A 20,290-nucleotide genomic window follows, 5' to 3' on the forward strand; every position below is an offset into this window, starting at 1 on the left:
AACCCCTCTTTACAATGGTTCTCCTAGGTATCTAGATGTTTAAGGCATGAGGCATACAGATGGAAGGCCGCCGGCCACCCTTTGAATACTCCCTCAACATGCCTTTCTTGGATCTCTTGAGATAGTTTATCAATAGCATTAGCAACTTGGACCTTATGTGGATATGGTTGACACCCACTGAGCTTCCTACCAAGCTGGCCTTCTCGCGGGTCTCAACGGATGACCTCATTGAGAAACGTGGGTACTGTACCTTCACAGACACATGTTACATGCCATGAGGATATTGCTATTGGCCAGATGAGGGTATCTTGACATCTACTCAGGATTAGAGATAAGGCAGGCTGAGGGCATCCCATGGGAGGCTCTTGACACCCACTGAACTTCCTACGAAGCTGGCCTTCTCGTGGGTCTCAACAGATGACGTCATTGAGAAACGTGGGTACTGTACCTCCACAGATACATGCTACATGCCATGAGGATTGCTATTGGCCAGATGAGGTCAGAGGGTATCTTGACATTTACTTATGATAGAGATAAGGCAGGCTGAGGGCATCCCATGGGAGGCTCAGATATGCAGCCTATACTTGACTAGAGAAAAAAGAAACTAGAGTCAAAGGGACGTTACTTGCATAGATGCGCAATATATTATGAGATACATGGGAGGTTTTATTGCCTCTTTACAAATGGATTTAGCCCTCTTGCTTGGGTGATGCACTATGGTGATAGGGGGTGTACTTACAAGAGATGTGTTGTAAGCTCTATGGAGCATGTAGTGAAAGATTCAACCACGTGTACAAGCGATAAATATATAGAGAGAGAGAGAAAGAAAGAAAGAAAGAAAGATATATTAAGCGTCTACTAAAGACCCAATGGGCCTATGAGACCAAAGTGATACAATAATGTCCATGGCATATCTCATCATGGAATGGAAAATAAAACAGAAAGAAAACATAAACATAGCTGTATCACTGGGGTGATACAAAACTGTCCATGGAAACTCATCATGGAATACTAAGAACATAGAAACATGAGAGCAACATCAGCTCTGAGTTGATGGTATACCACTCTCCAAAATATCAAGCATGGGGCTAATGAGTATGGCCGAGAGGTCTCCCTCAGCTATGTCACGTGGAAAGGTAGCTCGATGGCGGTGAAGCATGTCCTGGATATGGAGCTGATGAGGTGATCGTGGCTGATGGGGGGGTCGAGGGCATCGGGCACGCTGGAGTGCATAGGCTCGGTCCGAGGTAACTCCTCTCGGGCGAGGTAGGTCCAGAGCAGCTCGTGGAGGGTTCACAAGATCCACTATGTCGATGTCCTCCACTTCCTGGGTCTGGAAGAAATTGGTGATGGTTGGCTGGCGAGGGAGGGGGCGGGGCGGTTGGGGCCGAGGCAGGTGTCCCTGTGTCTGCGGAGCTCAAGCAGGAAGAGGCCCAGGCAACACTGGTCCTGGAAGTCAATGATCCTGGAGAGTGGACCGAATCCCTCACGAAATAGACAGTGAAACCTCCTGCGGATCTCATAGTACTGGGCAGCGGCATATGTAATGCTCCTCCGTCTCAACTAGGGAGAGAAAGTACATCATGCTGAGCGGGGAACAGGCCCCGCCACCTCTTCAGGAGTTTATTTTAGGAACAATCCACGGGCCTTTCCAAGCCAGGACCAATACAACAAATGAATACAATATCAAACAAAGTGCCGATGTCGAGGTTGGGCTGAAGTCGATGTCAAGGCACAAGATCTTTGTTGCTGAGCTCACCACGAGGATGACCCACAAAAGTCTTACACCGGGCCAGTATCCAATTTTTGAACCAAATTCTGAGGCTCACAAGTACCCACAAGAGCTTTGTACTCAGTATGAAAAAGAGTGAAAAAGTCAAACACCCAGAGTGGTGGTGTTGGCAGGATAAGAAGAGGTAGCACCAAAAACAACTCAGGATTCTTCTTTGCAAGGGTGGCACAATAGGTGGAGGCGGTGCTGCTATGGTGGCGGCAGCGGTGCTACTGGAGTTGCATAGGCGTCGCTTGGCTGCGCAGGAGGCTCTGTGCAGAGGCGGTGGGCAGCTGCAGTACTGGCGTTGCTGCGACTACAGGAGGGGCAAGGCGGCGCTGGAGCACAGGGCGGCGCAGGTGCACAGGGAGATGTAGCAAAGCAGGGTTGTGCTGACTCTGCACAGAGGCGGCGGCGGCGTGCAAAGAGGTGCTGCAGGGCAGCTATTACAGGCGGCGCAGGTGGGGCTGCAGTGATGCAGGCAGAACGAAGGCGGCGGTGTTTTGGGGATGGCGGCGGCAGGGTTCACAGGGTGGTGGAGGTGGCGGCGGAGCCAGAAAGTGGGCGCTGCAGAGTGGTGCAGCCAGCTGAGAAATGGTCGAGACGGGCACTTTTAGAAGTGGCTGCCGGCGAGGATGGGGATAAAGATGATGATGAGTCTCCACCAGCTCTTCTTCAAGATCACCACAAGTTCTTTCTATGCCTCACCATGAGGGTACAAGCTTCTTATACTGGATGGGGGTTTCCATGCTTTTGCTTTGCCTCTTTGCTTTTGTTTTATTTTGTTGCTTTTGCTTTGCCTCTTTGCTTTTGTTTTATTAAATATTAATAATAGTCAAAGTTCTTGATTTGTGCTTTTACAATCTTCAGGGCCTTGCTTTTTGGCCCTGGAGTTGCTTTTTGAAAAAGCGGCTTTTAGCTTTTTAATCCAGTTTGATGTCCTCTTTCCAATGGTGCCCTCAACTTTTGGTTAACCAAGTTTGACTTTTTCTTTTTCTTGCTTTTTGACCAAGACCGGTGCTTTTTCTTGTGCCGACCTAAGGATCCCTGTTCCCATGTGTCCATCAACGTATCCAAGGGTTTGGGCATGATTTCCATAATGTGAAAAGAGCTTGGAGGACCAAATAGTTACATTCCCTCCCTCTTATATCACAAGTGTCCTCAATTGTGGGGTACAAATATTCCATATGGTCGTGGTACTAGCCCCATCTGGTGCTCTTGTGCATTTGGTCTTTCCTCATATGTGGTGCCTTCTGCTCCTCTGGTAACATCTTTATGCCTTTCTTTGACCGATGTCCTTGTTCTTGATGGTACATGTTCTTTATAGCCTGTGACATGGGTTAGATATAATAAATGCATACTCACCTTCTGCAAAAACTAGATAGAAGCTAGTCAACAAACAAGTATGCATCATTCGCGTCTACTAGGTATTCCACGTACTGGCCAGGTAGTCTGGAGCCTAGTAGACTATCACATGCCATAAATCGAAGCATTGTCCACACATCAAAAACAACACACAAAGTCAAAGAATTTCAAACATACATTAGTATGCAATGCACAAGTAATGACTACCTGAGAAGTCTTCCATAGTCATCCGGACCATCTAATCACGTTGACTGCCTGACTATGAGATCCAATACAGTCATATGGGCCATCTGGTCTCAATGACTGCCCGACTACGAAATCCAATCTAGTCATCTGGGCCATCTGGTCACAATGATTGCCCGACTGCGAAGTCCAGAATATCTGGCATCGTTGCCGTCGAATGGGTCTTCTGGCATCGTTGCCTCCCATATACAAATGTTGCTCCTTGGGCTTTCGAGCATCGTTGCCACCCAAACTAGAGCATATCCAATCAAGACCATTACATATACAAGATAATGATCAATTCCATTTCAGTATAAATATATACAATGAAGAGGGATCGAGGTACAATCCCTCCCTCTTAAATTTGTCTTTGTCACAAGACGTTTCAAGCCTATACTTCAAATACATCTGGACCAACTCCTTCCTCATAAGCCGAGAAGAATATTTGGGTCCTTGAAGTACTCTTCCGGCATCCATTTCACATCCATAGGCAAATAGTTCTTAAGGAATTTCTTGACCACTGTCCTTCCTCTTTTTCTCATGGAGAATGGAATACAATCTGTTCGGGTTGTAAGATTTCTTCTTGTTCTTCCACTTGTGGTGGGTCCTCCAATATAGGCTTCTCTGGGTGTAATCGTGTATATGGCTTCAATAAACTCACATGGAAGGCATTATGTATCCTCCAATGATTCGGAAGATCCAATTGATAACACACATCGTTAATCTTCTTGGTAACCTGAAAAGCTCCATAATATCTGGGTCCAAGCTTGGGTTCTTTTTGATCCTTAGCTTTTGACTTTCTAAGTCTTGTTTTTTCAAATCGCAATAAGATCCAATCCCCTTCTTCAAAAGTAGCCTTCCTTCTTTTGCTTGGCTTGAGATGCCTCAATAGCCTTTCGAACCTATGCAAAGGCCGTATCCAAACCTCGAACAAACTCGTCCGCATGGAAGATCTCTTCCTTGGTCTGTAAAATAAAGATAAAGATAGAGAGAGAGAGAGAAAGTACACCAAGCTGAGCGGGGAACAGGCCCCTCCTCCTCTTCAGGAACAATCCACGGGCTTTTCCAAGCCACGACCAATACAACAAATGATTACAATATCAAACAAAGTGCCGATGTCGAGGTTGGGCCGAAGTCGATTTCAAGGCGCAAGATCTCTGTTGCCGAGCTCACCACGAGGATGACCCACAAAAGTCTTACACCGGGCTAGTACCAGTATCCAATGTCTGAACCAAATTCTGAGGCTCACAAGTACCCACAAGAGCTCTGTACTCGGTATGGAAAAGAGTTTTAAAAAGTCAAACACTCAGGGTGGTGGTGTTGGCAGGATAAGAAGAGGTAGCACCAAAAACAACTCGGGATTCTTCTTTGCAAGGGTGGCACAACAGGCGGAGGCGGCCCTGTTGTGGTGGCGACGGTGGTGCTATTGAAGTGGCATAGGCGTCGCTTGGTTGCGTAGGAGGCTCTGTGTAGAGGCAGTGGGCAGCTGCAATATTGGCGCTGTGTGCTGAGTTAGGCAGCGCAGGCGGCTGCAAGGTGGCACTGGAGCACAGGGCGGCGCAGGCGCACGGGGAGATGTAGAAAAGTAGGGTGGCGTTGCTATCGCACAGAGGCGGCGGCAGCGTGCAAAGAGGCGCTGCAGGGCAGCTATTACAAGCGGGGCTGCAGTGACGCAGGCAGAATGAAGGTGGCAGCGTTCTAGGGACGGTGGGAGCAAGGCTCACAGGGCAGCGAAGGCGGCATCAAAGCTGTTGGCATAGCCGGGAAGTGGGCGCTGCAGAGTGGCGTAGCCAGCTGAGAAATGGTGGAGACGGGCACTTTTAGAAGTGGCTGCCGGGCGGCGAGGATGGGGATAAAGATGATGATGAGTCTCCACCAACTCTTCTTCAAGATCACCATGAGTTCTTTCTATGCCCCACCATGAGGGTACAAGGTTCTTATATATTGGATGGGGGCAGGCTTAGTTCCGTACGTCGTATGGATCAGACCGTACGTACGATTCGTACCGTACGTATCTGTACGATCAGGTACGATTTTTCCCAATTTCTGCCCGTTGGAAGTAGCCGTTTTTCTGCCCGTTTTTTTTGGCTGTTTTCCTTTCATCTCTCCTGAGTCCTTCTATAAAAGATTCAAGGAGGAGGAGGCAATCTTCATGGAGCTCTATAGTGAGCTTGTGGCAGCAGATACTCGCAGCACCAGGAGTCAGCATGGACGGGACCGAGCAGTTGGAGTTCATAGGCCTCCGCCTTCGACATCGGCAGAGGGTGGCCTTCGCACATATGTGAGGCGGAGATCCTCGAGCTCCAATCCCCGCCTTCATGATGATATTCCATTGCCCCCTCATGATGATACCCCACTGCCTAGAGAGCCCTTGTTTGATGATGACGGCAACCTACTTAGCGAGAATGATCCCCAGAGTGTCTCGTCCACCTTCGAAGAGTCCTCTTTAGAGAACTCTCTTGATGGACACTCTAGTAGTGATCATATTGATGATCATGCAGATGTTGGTGATGATGTAGACTTTTGATATGTTATAGCTCTCTAGGCATTGGGCATCTATCTCCTTCTAGCCCATTGATGATGTATTGTAGTATGTAGTATCATGTATGTACGCATGTTGGCGGTCGCCCATGCCATGAGTTTTTGGCCTATCCTTTTGTAGCAATTTTGTGCTCTAATGGCATGATGACATTGTGTTCATGGTTCTACTATTTTGTAACTTCTTGTCTACAATTTTTAAGTTTAGGAAGTATTTTCTTTAAAAAAACGTACTAATATCGTACCGTACCTCAAAAAATTTTAAGGTACCAATTAGTACCGTATTTTATCGTACCGTACCGTACCTTTCGTACTAACTAAGCCTGGATGGGGGGTTCCATGCTTTTGCTTTGCCTCTTTGCTTTTGTTTTATTAAATATTAATAATAGTTAAAGTTCTTAATTTGTGCTTTTACAATCTTTAGGGCCTTGCTTTTTGGCCTTGGAGTTGCTTTTTGAAAAAGCGGCTTTTAGCTTTTTGATCCAGTTCGATGTCCGCTCAGCTTTTGGTCAACATAGTTTGGGTTTTTGTTTTTTCTTGCTTTTTGACCAAGACTAGTGCTTTTTCCTGTGCCAACCTAAGGATCCCTGTTCCCATGTGTCCATCAACCTATCCAAGTGTCCGGGCATGAGTTCCATAATGTGAAAAGAGCTTGGAGGACCAAATAGTTACATATGTAGACCTCGAGAGACTGATGCAACCATTCACACAAAGGAGAGGACAACATGATTCCACCTAGGCCTCCATCACAGATTTCTTTAGTCCGGAGCAGCAAATAGAACCAACAGAACACACCAAAGCTCTGGTGAACCACACGGAGCGTATGGGACACAATAGGCTGGTCCTCGTGATGGACCCCGCAAGGTTTTGGCTACTTGCCCCTGTGGAGCATAGTAACAGGAAACTTCCATTTCCTAGTCAAAAGTTGCAGAAACTCCGTTTCCTGGGAGAAGCCGTTTCCGTTTTCGTTTCCCCGTTTCCTAATCTCACTTGAGAATTTCCCTAGGATTTTTTCTTGGTAAGTCTTGATTTTCCCAATTTTCCTTGTTCTCTCTATAAGATTATGATCTATTTCAAAGTTTCTCCTCTATTTCGCTCAAGTTTTTTCATCATTTCTATTTACATCTTCTATGTAATGTTAAAGACATGCCATTTACAAGCCATTTCCGTTTCCTACTTTCAAGCCATTTCCGTTTGTGAAGACATCATCCATTTCCGTTGCAACTATGCGGTGGAGCCACTAAAGATCGGGTAGCCTCCCTCCAGAGAGCCAGATGCCCTTGCCTTAAGAGATTTAGACCTTCTACTTGCAGCTCTAGATTGGAGACATCCTTCGATGTCGTAGGGAGGCACCACCACAGGAGGTGGACATCTCGGTGCTCTACTCCAGTGTGGACAGTTGAACTCTCCATTGGCAAGGTGTATATTTGGACTGTTGCATCCAACAAGGTGTATATTTGGACTGTCTTTTCCGTACAAGGCTTGTGCAATGGTTGATTCCCAGGCAAAGCTTGTGCCATTAATACATGTACGAACTGTTTGGGCACTTGAAGAAGGTGCACGGTCTGGTCAAAGGTTTAGTAAAGGTGGTCAAAGGGCTTGGCCCATCTGGTCAAAGGCTTGATACAGTTGGTCAAAGGGCTGATACAGCACTTACTAGTGTCGTACAAGGTGAAGTCAAAAAGGCAAGCCAACAGGTGATTCCCCAGGCTGTAGAAGGCCGTGCATTGATTTGTAAGAGCATGGCTTAGTGCTACTTCATTGTTGTACATCAGCTTCGGAAGGAAAAAAGGAAAAAAAATTAGCATCTACTAATGGTCTATGAGAGAGAAAAAATGTTACGTATGATCCATGCATAGACTCGATTTTGCTACACAAAAAGAAAAGACAGAGCTTAGGTACTACATAGGTCCCTGTGTGTACAATGTAATAACGATTCAGCCTCAGAAAACTATGGCCAGAATTTCTTTGAGGATGAAATGTCATTGCAAGCTATTCAGGTATTGAATTCATAACCAGTTGTGATGTTGCTTGTAGTAGATTTACGATCACTGGCTCTAGGTGTCTCATGAAACGTGTTTCATATACATTTTAAAAACGTTTTGTATCTTTCCCAGGCGTTTAAAACACTTTCCATACAAGAAAGGCGCCTGGGTGGGGGGGTTGGGGGGCAATGAGGTGATAGCTCAAGTGGTGATGGTGTTTCCCTAGGACCAAGAGGTATTGGGTTCAAAACCCCCCTTGGTGCTTCCTTGGAGGCATCGCCTATGGGTGGATAAATAAGCGAAATGCCTACGGGCAGTAGTAACTATGGGAGGATCTTGGGCCAAAAACCAGTTGAAAAAAAATATATAAAAGAGGAGGGGGGGGGTGCGGGCAAGCAGGGTGGGGGTTGTGTGGGCGTAGGATATACTGGCCCCAAAAATCATATATATGCTTCCCTACTGTGCAACTCATAGCATAAGTCAGCAATTTGGCTAGCTTCTTTTTGCAAGATGAAGTTTCCCTTTATTTTGATAGTATTTCTATGAAGATTAGATATCATTGCAGGCTATGCAAGTAATGAGCTTGTAACTGGTTGTGATGCTGCTGGTTGTAGATTTACAATCACTGGCTTTCCAACATCAAGGATTGGTGCATAAGTCGGCAACTTTGGTGGGGGCACCGAATCCCAGTTTGGTATGTGAAAGGGATTGATAAGACCAATGAGTATATTGTCGCAAAGACCGAAGAAGGTGCATATGCCCTTGCTCGTGAGAAATATGGGGATGGATTTGTCTTGGAGCAGGAATCTGATGTGCTGGATACTTGGTTTTCTAGGTGAGTTAGTTTCCCTTGTAACTCCATGCTGACCTTATTTGTACCAACTGCATCTTAATGAACAACATAAGTTCAAGAATACTTTTAATCTCTAATCTGCTATATTGATATGATTTTTGGTGTGGGAATAGTGGTTTATGGCCGTTCAGCACGCTAGGATGGCCTGATACCTCTTGTGAGGACTTCACTCGTTTTTATCCAACAACAGTGCTGGAAACAGGGTATGGATTTTAGTTTCCGGTATTTTATAAGCTGACTAAAGCGGTGTGCCATGAGTATACATATGGAATATCCTCTTCTTTGCTCCGTTAATTTGAAAACAGAGGTGTATTGGCAGGCATGATATTCTATTTTTCTGGGTGGCAAGAATGGTTATGATGGGAATTGAGTTCACTGGAAAGCTACCCTTCTCAACAATCTACCTTCATGGTCTTGTTCGTGACTCACAGGTAAAACTGGCTTATGACTCTTGACCTGTTCCTGAAATTGATTTTTTATATCCATTGTGCATCATTTAAGGATATATATAGCACAGCTCGAATTCCTGGAGTTCTACGATGACTCCTTTTCGTTTAATTTGGTCAAATTTATAAAAACTATACAGGGTCGCAAAATGTCAAAAACACTTGGAAATGTGATTGACCCTCTTGACAGCATAGCTGAATATGGTGCGGATGCGTTACGGTTTACTCTTGCAACAGGGACAACACCTGGCCAAGTGAGTTCTGCACTACATCACAGACTTGCAAAATCTTTAGTGCTACAAAACAATCTTCTTGCAAAGAGAGAAATATTGTCATCTGATATGTTTTCTTGCAAATGGACAGTAATTTTTGTTTTCATGTCACCTTGCAGGATGTAAACTTGTCCTTGGAGAGGTTAAATGCAAATAAGGGATTTACTAACAAACTTTGGAATGCTGGAAAGTTTATTCATCAAAATGTGCCTCCTTGCACAGATGAAGTTGCTTGGAAAGGCTTTTCAGAGTTAAAGGTAAGAACCTACTAATAGTGGTCTGTGAGGGCATGGTTGTGTACCTGTGTTGGAAGAAGGGGTTGTAGTGGGGTGGGTAAGTAGTGCTGGTACTGAGTAGTTTATCCTGTGCTTGTGCACCTGTGATTCTGTTTGAATCATCCGCTAAAGTCATTCTAACTGTAACGTGCAATAGCAATAAATAGTTGAGACAAGCTTAAAATGAACAATTTCAAAATTTGGGTTGTGAATTTTGGTAGTTCTGGTATCATCTACTTTTTGACTTGGAGGAGAAGTCTCTTCCAATAAAGCCGACTGATCAGGATAGCTTTCTGCACCTTTTATCTCTGGGGTAAATAAATTTATTGCATCTTGCCAATGATATGATAGCTCAAGTGGTAAAGGTGTTTGCCTAGGACCGAGAAGTCTCTTCCAATAAAGCCGACTGATCAGGATAGCTTTCTGCACCTTTTATCTCTGGGGTAAATAAATTTATTGCATCTTGCCAATGATATGATAGCTCAAGTGGTAAAGGTGTTTGCCTAGGACCAGGAGGTCTTGGGTTCAAAACCCCACAATGTGCTTCCTCAGTAGCATCGCCTATGAATGTATAAAACAGGGCGTATGGGTGGTAAAAAACGATAACTATGGGAGGATCTTGGGCCTAAGGCTAGTTGGAACGAAAAAAAAACAATTCTACTGCATCTTCTAAAAAGGAAAAGTGTTTCCATAATTTTGGCCCATTCCTTGGGGAATCTTTGACTGGGCAACCTGCAAAATCAGCCAACCATGTTATTCTTGCAAATTTTCATTGGATCCAGGTGATGATTGATCTTTAGAGTAGACCAATACAGTAGTGGGCAGCATAAGATAGAGACTGTGATCCTAGTAGCATAAAACCCACTTCAAATCTGAATGTAAGCCTTGCACATCAAGTGAATGTACTGACCACTATTTATGGTTCTTTTGACTGTAGTTCACTTCTCAGGATGATCTGCTCCGGCTTCCTCAAAGTGAGCAGTGGATTGTAAGATTTTCTGGTTCTGCTAGACACAGTTTTACTTTTTCAAGTGGAAAGTTGAGTACTTCAAAAGGCTTTTTTTTGTTTTCTTCACTTCAAAGCACTGTTGGATAATATTCAACATTTTCATGTAGGTATCAAAACTTCACCGCTTGGTTGATGATGTAACTGTCAGTTATGAGAAACTCTATTTCGGAGAGGCTGGACGAGCTATTTATGACTTCTTTTGGGGTGATTTTGCTGATTGGTACGAGTTCTATTATCTCGTGATGTACTCTTGATGACAGTCCACGTGAAGCCTTTTTCTATTGTATTTAAGTCTTTTCTACATGCTCCTTTAAAGTAGAGATGAAAAGTTAGTTGTAGTTCAATAACCTGTGGGGAGTTTGTCACAAGTTATGCCTCCCGACATCAGATGATCTCATCGACTTGTTGATCTTGAGCTCGCTGAAGCTCCCGCCTCCACCCTGCTCTGCGCACCCGCCTGTTCGCCCCCCATCCCTCTGTCGCCTGTTCGCCCCCCACCTCTCCGCTTGTTCGCCCCTCCACCCCCCGCCTGCCTTCGCCCCCTTCTTCTTGCCGTTGCGCCCCCTCCTACCTCGCTGCTGCGCCTCCCCCCTCCTCGCGTCGCCTGTTCGTCCCCCACCTCTCCGCCTGTTCGCACCCGCCTCCCTTCAGCAGCGCCCCGCCTCCCCTCCCTTTCACGTTTTTGCCGCCCCCCCCTTAGGGTTTCTCCTTCGTTTTCGCCCCCTCCCTCCTCTTTCGTGCTATTTTTCACCCCCAGGGGGTTTTGTTTTTCTTCATTTTCATCCGGTCTTCCGCCTCTTTGTGTGCAGCCCGCTTCTTGTAGGTTTTCCGCTTTCGCCTCGCCTTCGCCTGAGCTTCAGACTCTGATGGAGACTCCTCCCGCTTCGCCTCAGAGGGACTCATCCGCAGCCCCCTCGCCCGCCCCCGAGGACATCCCCATCAGGCTTTCTCTTTCGCCGGAAGAGGAAGCGAGCCTCACCGCAGAGGTGGAACGCCTCCAGGCTCATTCCACCATCTGCCGTATAGTCGGCACTCGCCCCAGCAGAGGGGAGATCAGGGATCTTCTTCAGGCTCGCCTTCTTGCAGATGTGGGCAAGATCCTGGATGTACAGCTCCTGGGCCGAGGCCATTATCAGATCGAGTTCAAGGCCGCCCAGAGCGTTGCCAAGGTCCTTGCCATGAGTCCTCTGGACATCAGGGGTGCTCGGGCTTTCTTCAGACCTTGGCAGCATGGATTTGACCCAGCAGCGGCGGAGCAGGGAGAGCGCCTCTTCCATATTACAGTTTGTTTCCCTGGTCTCCGCCGGGAGTATCTTCCGCTCCTCTCCAAGCTCGGAGCATTGGTGGGCTCGGTACTAGAGACGGGCCCCTCAGCAGCTTCAGTGGTGGCCAGAGCAGCTGGGCTACCTTCGGTCAGAGTGTTGGTGTCTGACATCTCCTCCCTTCCTAAGGTCATTCAGCTACCTAGGATAGGGGGAGGGGGTGGATAGATCAGAGAGTGGAGTTCTCGGGGCTCCCGAACCAGTGCTTCATTTGCAGGCAGGTCGGTCATCTGGCCAAGGCCTGCCCTCGCAGGAGACCTCGACCCTCACCACAGCAGCATGCTTTTGATGGCCCGCCCACAGATTCGGCTCGGCAGGCTGCCTCAGGGACGCCTGCTCAGGCCACAGAGACCTCGGAGTGGCAGCCTGGACAGGGGCGCCGCCGAGGGAGACAGCCACAGCAGCACGCCCAGAGACCGCTGCAGCAGCAGCCACAGTCTCAGCCTCACTGGGTTCCCGTGAGGAACAGCTTTGCTCCCCTTCAGGAGGAGACCCCTGCAGCGACCGAGGACCAGGAGATGCCAGCTCCCCCTCCTTCACCCCCCCACCCCCGTCCCCTCCCACCGCCTCGCTTCCACCTTCGCCTCCTCCCGCCCCCGCTCCGGTTTCGGCAGCGTCCTTCGCCTCCCCCTCCTCCCCCTCCGCCCGCCTCACCTTCCCAGGAGACCCTGGCAGTTCCCTGGCGCTCACCTGCAGTCCGGAGAGCGCTGAGCACTGACCTCGCTCGAGCCTCACAGAGGAGACCTATGCCGATTAGGGCCTCACGGATTTCATCTATCCGTAGTCGGCTGAGTCGCCTTGGCATTAGACAGTGCTCGGAGGCCTTTGATTATACCTTTACACGGCTTTTTGGAGCAGAGGGCCCCCATGAGCCAGCACCCATTCGAGTCCATGTAGTGATACCTCCGGCCCGCGGGGAGGAGGCACTAGACTCAGCGGTGGCCTTCTCGTTCCCTCTATGTGGACCTTGTGATCGGGAGTGGACTCTAGAGCTCGCTCTCAGCACTTTGAAGACTCAGGCAGTTGAGTTTTCTCACCACATGAGCGATCTGGAGGTGACAGATGTGATAGGCCGACTTTGGGAGTTGGCTCATTTTTTCTTGGATCCCGGGAGTGTGGATACCTCAGGGATTCGGCATTTGGTCGTGCGCATAGTGGCAGACTTGGCACGCGACCCTGGATATGTGAGTATACACGAGGTTTCTCTGTCAGAGCAGGAGGCAGTCGCCATGGGCCACAGCCCACTGGCGCCTGATCCGGGATTCTTGCATTACACCGGGTGGGCAGATTCGCAGCCGTTCGGATGGGGACTACTCTCCATCCAAGCCGCTTGCGAAGGCCCGCCGCACGGCTGAGACCGCATCCACCTCAGCAGGGCATCCATGAGGATCATCTCATGGAATGTACAGGGCCTTGGCGGAGCACACTTTATACGCTATCGAGGTTGCTTGAGGCAGGAGCTTCAGAGATGCCTGGTTGGTGGCAGCATTGACATTTTGATGATGCAGGAGCACCACTTGGGTGAGAGCAGGATCCGGAGATATGGTTCGGTGATGCCTGGTAGATGGGACACTTTTTGGTCTGCAGGGTTTGGTCCTTTGGGTGGACAGGGAGGAGTATGCATGGTTATTGTAGATGTATGGCGGCAGGCCATTGTGGATCGAGGGATCATTGTGCCTGGTAGAGCACAGTATGTCATTCTGAGGATGCATGATGAGCTATTGGGTGTGCTCAACATCTATGCGCCCAATCATGCTAGTGCCAGAGCAGAGTTCTGGACTCAGGTTACAGATGCATTGCCAGAGGCCGCACATTGGTGTGTTGGGGGAGACTTCAACATGCTTGAGGACCCGGCAGATAGGGTGGGAGGCAGTCATGTTACAGTGCACGGCACGGAGCTTGCAGCTTGGGACCGGTTTTGCATGTCACTGAGGATCACTGATGCATGGCAGCATGGGGCTCTCTCCCGGTCTCAGGACAGTCTTAGTTTCTCTCGGTCGGATCGCCGGCAGGGAGGGACTAATCTATCACGGATTGATCGCTTTTATGTGGGCGATTGGTTAGGGGAGCGAGGGGGCTCCGTCGGCATTCTCGCTGGCACCTCATTTTCAGATCATGCGCCAGTTATATTGACATTGGAGGAGGGGACACGGGAGCCCAGCTTGCAGTTGAGGATCCCAGAGAGGGTACTTGCAGATCCCAGTCTCGCTGAGGATATTGAGAGGATCTGGCATGATAGTCAGTGCTCTGACCAGGATGCAGCGGGCCAGTGTGCCCAGGGACTCATTGATCTTAGCTCTTTTCTGCACGCTGCAGCTTTGACACGACTGGGAGAGATTCGCGAGCGGGAGCAACGGCTGAGACGCAGCCTTGCTTCGCTACAGCGCCTTCAAGAGCAGCAGCCTGCATGTGAGTGGGTGGCGTCCCAGTTGAGCCAGGCACGCCAGGAGGTTAGAGAGGTAGAGGAGCAGAGACATGAGTTTTACTATCGTCGTCAGGCCTCTCAGTGGACGCAGCTTGGTGATAGAGTGACTGGGGAGTTTTTTGAGATCACTGGACCCCGTCATGCGCGAGCAGGAGTCCGCCAGCTTGGTAGACCGGATGGATCGGTAGCTACTGAGCTCGGGGAGATCAGAGCCATTGCCACTGCTTTTTATAGTGACCTGCTTTCAGCGGAGCCAGCCACTGAGGATCGAGATGTTTGCAGACAGACTGTGTGGGCCCATGTGCAGAGGAGGGTCACAGACCATATGCGTACAGTTCTAGGTGCGCCTCTGTCAGAGATTGAGCTTGCCGAGGCCTTGAGGGTCCTGCCGCGACATAGTTGCCCAGGGGAGGACGGACTGACGCCGGCCTTTTTTATGCGCTATTGGGACCTTTTGGGGCCAGGCCTCCGCAGGGGCTTTCAGCATGTTTTGGACACTGGGGTGATGCCGCAGAGCTTTTCAGAGGGCTTGATCTATCTTATCCCCAAGGGGGAGGGAGTATCAGATGACATTCGGCATTGGAGGCCTATTACGATCCTCAATACTGTCTACAAGGTCTTAGCAAAGGCCTTGAGTTTGAGGATCCAACCGTTCCTGGGGGAGTTGATTCATGCTACTCAGACAGGATTTGTCAAGGAGCGCAGTATCCTTGACAACATCTTTACTTTCTGGGAGGCGACGGCCTGAGCTAGATTTCTTGGCGAGGACTTGGTCGTGATGCTTCTCGATTTTGAGAAGGCATACGAGAGAGTTGATTGGGGATTCTTAGAGGGCACTATGCTTCGCCTGGGCTTCGAGCCAGGATGGATCAGAGGGGTGGCAGCTTTGTATTCCACAGCTCGCAGCCAGGTGCTGATTGCAGGAGGACGGGGGCCGAGTTTTGAGCTGACCAGATCAGTCCGTCAGGGGTGTCCTCTCGTCCCTTTCCTTTTTCTCTTCTTTGCGGAGGCTATGAGTATGTATTTGACGGCAGAGGAGGTTGGTTTGAGAGGACTTCAGCTCCTAGTCCGGGGGGAGGATTTGCTTGATGCTGAGTTTGCAGACGACACGGGCTTATTTTTGCACGGCCAAGAGGCCAATCTTATTCGGGCTGAGCAGTCGCTCCAGGTTTTTAGTGTAGCCTCGGGAGCATTGATCAATTGGCGCAAGACAGTGGCCTTTTGGATCAGTAGTGCTCCCACTCCGGCATGGAGCCCGGACCCCGGTTTTAGATGGATTCCTCCAAGCACAGCAGTGCGGTATTTGGGATGCCAGATTGACCTCGATTTGTCACCTGAGCAGCAGATTGCCCCGCTTCTTCTGAGCATTCGGAAGAAGCTATTGTATTGGCGTACAGCTCGACTATCCTTGGCTGGGAGGGTGGTGGTGGCAAATCAGGTGCTGTTAGCGACCATGTGGTACATTACGTCTTGCTGGATTTTCTCGAGCTCTTGCATCAGCCAGGTACAGAGGCTGATCAGGAACTTTCTGTGGTCTGGGCGGGACGGTCAGCCAGCGCGGGCAAAGGTTGCATGGGCAGTTATTTCACTTCTGCTGGCTCAGGGCGGTTTGGGCATTATAGATCCAGTCGATCAGAGTAGAGCCTTATTGGGGAAGCTTATTGTTCGGGGGTTGCTTCCAGGCGCTGAGCCTTGGAAAGAGCTCCTCTTGGAGCGACTGCAGGCTCGGGCGCCCCCTGCAAGGGGGTACTTGGGCACCAGAGATTCGCTGGATCTTCATAGAGATGAGGAGGACAGGCCTCAGTAGAGGATGGGAGGACAGATTTGCTTTGAGTATCGTGAGAGCTTGGGAGCTGCTGAGACCGGGGCTCTCTCAGCGGCCTCCTTCTTGTGTTGAGGAGCGGGCCAGGCAGCCGCTCATCTGGAGCCCAGCGGTTCGTACGGAGCAGGATCATATGCTGGGTTCTCGGCCTCGTCTAGCCTGGGGACCTTTAGCGGCAGGCCCAGCTCGTAGTTTTGGAGACTGGCAGGCTTTCTGCAGTCTACCAGAGGAGATCCAGGTTGAGAGGCTGAGTCACTTCAGAGGGGGGTTGATTATGAGGGATGATATTCAGGAGGCACTTACAGAGGAGTGGTTCACACCTCTCAAGCCAGTGGCCCCACGGTGGATGGGAGCCTTTACGCAGTTGGAGATCCTGATTGCTGTCAGAGCTAGCACTGAGGATGGCAGATGCCTCTACTATGAGATTCAGGATGAGGGCAGACTCCAGAGAGTGGAGGTGGAGTCGCCTTTGGTTGCAGAGTGCACCTTCCAGAGGATTCGGGTAGTGGCTGCCGCTTCTCGGAAGTGGCATATTGACCCCGACCCTGCTGATGTGCTCCCGGATTGGCGCATATGGGCATATGCAGCGCGCCCCTTGGCCCGGCTACTGTGGGACCCCGGGGAGTACGAGTGGCATGATCCTTATGCATCCCTTGAGGCCACAGAGATCACCTTTTTCCAGTATACTGCTCGGCTGGGACGGCATATTTTGATGGCGAGGAGGACGGTTTCTCCAGCGGCAGCGGGGCATTGGCGATTGCAGGGACTCTCACAGGAGTTCCTGGAGGATTTCTGGGCTCGGCTCTGGGCTAGTCGGCAGGCCCGCAGGATCTCAGCTTTTCAGTGGTGGCTGGTCGCCCACAAGGGCTCAGCAGTTGGCACTTGGCTTGTTTACAGCGGTCTTCCGGCGGCCTGCGTCCGATGCGGCCACCCTATGGAGACACAGAGACATTGCCTTTGGGACTGCCCTCAGGCACAACAGATTTGGCTGCGGATACTGCGTATTTGCCCCCCTCTCTCCAGAGGGTATGTTTACGTGGGGTGCCGCTGCTTGGTCGACTTTGTCAGGGCCTGCTATGGGCTATGAGATGGAGCAGGGCAGTCACGCCATCAGATTTATTAGGGGCCAGCCTCGCCTGGTTCCGGCACCGGATTTCTCGTCCGCCAGCTGGACACAGGAGAGGGATTTACGATGGGAGCTCCTCAGCAGCCTCACCATCTGGTTCACCTGGAGGGCCCGGTGCTTTACGGCCTTTGAGGGGAGATTAGAGCCACCAGCAGAGACTGTTCGGAGGATTTGGCAGGAGTTGATCCACACCCTGCGAGGACAGTACGACCGCATCCAGGGAGACTCGGATGAGGCGATCTTACGGCGCCGGGCCTTTCACACCACTTGGCGCTGTGGCCCGTTCTACACCTTACACACGGGATCCCCCCCCCCCCCCCCCCGTTGGCACTACAGGCCACCTGTTTGGCTCTTCCCCCCCCCTATTGTATGATTTAGCCGCTCAGTTTTTTTTATACTGATGCTTGTATTTTGCAGCACCTAGGGAGAGTCTCCCGGGCTGCCATGATGTATTCACTGCTCTTCTCTCTCTTAGGAGCAGGAGAGATCTTTTGTAGCCCTTCGGGCGTTTTTATATAACTAATGAAAGGATCTTTTCTCGGAAAAAAAAAAAAAAGTTATGCCTCCCTACTTGCAAATTTTGTCCCTTTAAGGGGAAGCCATGAAATGAATCCTTTTGAGATTGAGGTCTATTCATCTGGCTGTGTTTGGAAGGTACATCGAAGCTAGCAAGACTCGTCTTTACCAGCATAAGGATGCTCCATCTGCTTCTTTGGCACAGTCTGTGCTCTTGTATGTTTTTAACCATGTGCTGAGATTATCACATCCCTTCATGCCTTACGTCACAGAAGAGCTTTGGCAGGTCAGTGTTTTCACCTAACCACAAATAAAGTTGGCACATTGCACTTGAAAATCTGTTGATGGAAATTCATTATAAGCCGAACCCGTGTATCAGGGACTTTTCAACAATAAAGGGGCTCTTATCACAGCACCATGGCCTGCCTGCGGTCTTCCTAAAAACCAAGAGACCGTGAATCATTTTGAAACCATGCAAAGTTTGGTAAGACTTGCAGACAACTTGGTACTCTGATTACACCTGCCTTTTTCAAATGTCATGGTGAAAAACATTATTTCTTTCTGCCTTTATACAGATCCGCAGCATACGAAATGCAAGAGCCGAATATTCTGTTGAACCAGGAAGGCGAATATCAGCCACACTGGTCACAAGTGGCATTCTTCAAAGTTACTTGGAGGTTAGTGGTGCTGTTCTGAATTCTATAATATTTTTTTGGAATGTCGGGAAAGATTGGGTCCACAATCTTTGACAATGAAGAGGCATTGTTGCAACTTTGCAGGCAGAGAAATCTGTCTTGGTTGCATTAGCGAAGCTGGATTCAGAAAGCTTACAGATATCTAGTACTGTCCCAGGTATGGTGCATTGATTGTCTTTGATTCTGTGGATTGTGCTAATGACAACAGGGATCTTGAAGCTTTGGTTGTAGTTTAACAACTTTATCCCCAGGTTTTCTCTGTAAACATCAAGTGAGATACCTGCAAGGGCCTTTCACTTACTGGATGTCATATTGACTGGTTTAGGTGATGCAAATAAGGCAATTCAGTTGGTGGTATCTGATGACCTTGAAGCATACCTCCCTTTATCTGATATGGTGGATATGGAGAGTGAGCTGCAAAGGCTTGGGAAACAAGTGTCGAAGATGCAGTCAGAATTTGATGGGCTGTCAAAACGACTGTCCTCCAGCAATGTACAGTACCAGATTTTGCATCCCTTCAGCTGATTTTTTGAAATTTTTATTTTTCCCTTTGAAGTAGCTATTATGTTCATCCAGGTAAGTGATTGTTCAAGGACCTTGTAGCAATGATAATTCTTTATCTCCTGTTTACTCAGTTTGTGGAGAAGGCTCCTGCTTCGGTAGTGCAAGATGCTCGGCAAAAGGCAAATGAATTGGATGAGAAGCTGTCAATTATCAAGAAGCGAATCACTCTCCTAGAATCCATGGCAGTGACTCCTGCAAGGTGACGAGAATGTCAATGATACTCCACAATGCTAGAATGATGTGAAATCTCTGAAGTGGAGCAGCTGTTTCACTTACCCTGGTGTTTAGAGGGAGAGTAGCTTCAATTTCGACTGAGGAGAGGTTCTCAAGGACAACCCTATCAAAGTGTACATTATCATTGTTTTTGGCATTGTTCTGCATGCCAACTCTTCCTGTAGTATACAAAGGGGAGAAATATTTTTAGTGTACAGAGTTGAGGTTATATCTAAAGGTGTGAATGCAGCATTGATATAGAGTGTTTCTCTTGAGAAGGGGTTGAAGGCTAGGTAAAACCTGCATTTATTGCTGATGATATTGGTGAAACTGTTTTGAAAGGTGTTGCGCTTCACGGTCGTGGTCTGGTTCAATATTGTGTTGGAGCTTTCATAAATACTCCGCAGCCTTGTGGCCCTCCTGCCTCATCAATGTGTAGACTATAAGAATATATTGATGTTGAAATGTTGAATTATCCTCTTGGAGAAAGTTGCAATCATACGATATGTCACATGCACCCATGCACTGAGGTGCAGTGTGACACATTGGCTCATCATCAGTGCCATACTTATACAAATATTAGTTGCCTTTTTAAAAAATATTTGTCGTACGCCGTGACCCCATTGTGAGCCCTAGCCGGGGACATGTCAAGCACGAGCTACATAGGTTAGTCTTAAGTCTCCCAGCTTTGGGTGTCGAGGTGAGTCCCTCAACCCACTTGGAGAACAAGCATTTAGGTCCATGCAACTGATTGTATAACGCACAACAGTAATTTCTTTACACCTTTATGTTAGTGAGCATGAAGCAAAAGGGACACCTTTATGTTAGTGAGCGTGAAGCATTTCTTTACTAGAGTTTAATATTGGGTTAA

General features: G+C 48.8%; 1 protein-coding gene across 1 annotated transcript in view; it reads left to right on the plus strand.

Annotated features, from left to right (window-relative positions):
- EMB2247 (protein EMBRYO DEFECTIVE 2247) overlaps positions 1-19,908 on the plus strand; it is a 119,207-nt gene extending 99,299 nt beyond the window's left edge. Inside the window, exons 15-27 of the mRNA XM_086824327.1 lie at positions 8,496-8,716; positions 8,848-8,937; positions 9,054-9,165; positions 9,321-9,434; positions 9,572-9,709; positions 10,665-10,715; positions 10,844-10,956; positions 18,086-18,233; positions 18,327-18,431; positions 18,523-18,624; positions 18,727-18,799; positions 18,968-19,134; positions 19,278-19,908. Of these exons, the coding sequence (XP_086680453.1) occupies positions 8,496-8,716; positions 8,848-8,937; positions 9,054-9,165; positions 9,321-9,434; positions 9,572-9,709; positions 10,665-10,715; positions 10,844-10,956; positions 18,086-18,233; positions 18,327-18,431; positions 18,523-18,624; positions 18,727-18,799; positions 18,968-19,134; positions 19,278-19,409 (1,566 nt within the window). The 3' untranslated portion in view covers positions 19,410-19,908. The remainder of the gene's footprint in view (positions 1-8,495; positions 8,717-8,847; positions 8,938-9,053; positions 9,166-9,320; positions 9,435-9,571; positions 9,710-10,664; positions 10,716-10,843; positions 10,957-18,085; positions 18,234-18,326; positions 18,432-18,522; positions 18,625-18,726; positions 18,800-18,967; positions 19,135-19,277) is intronic.
- Positions 19,909-20,290: the final 382 nt, after the last annotated feature.

Source organism: Cibotium barometz, chromosome 30, assembly GCF_041138505.1.
Source record: "Cibotium barometz isolate CiBa-2024 chromosome 30, ASM4113850v1, whole genome shotgun sequence".
Classification (NCBI taxonomy): Eukaryota; Viridiplantae; Streptophyta; class Polypodiopsida; order Cyatheales; family Cibotiaceae; genus Cibotium; species Cibotium barometz.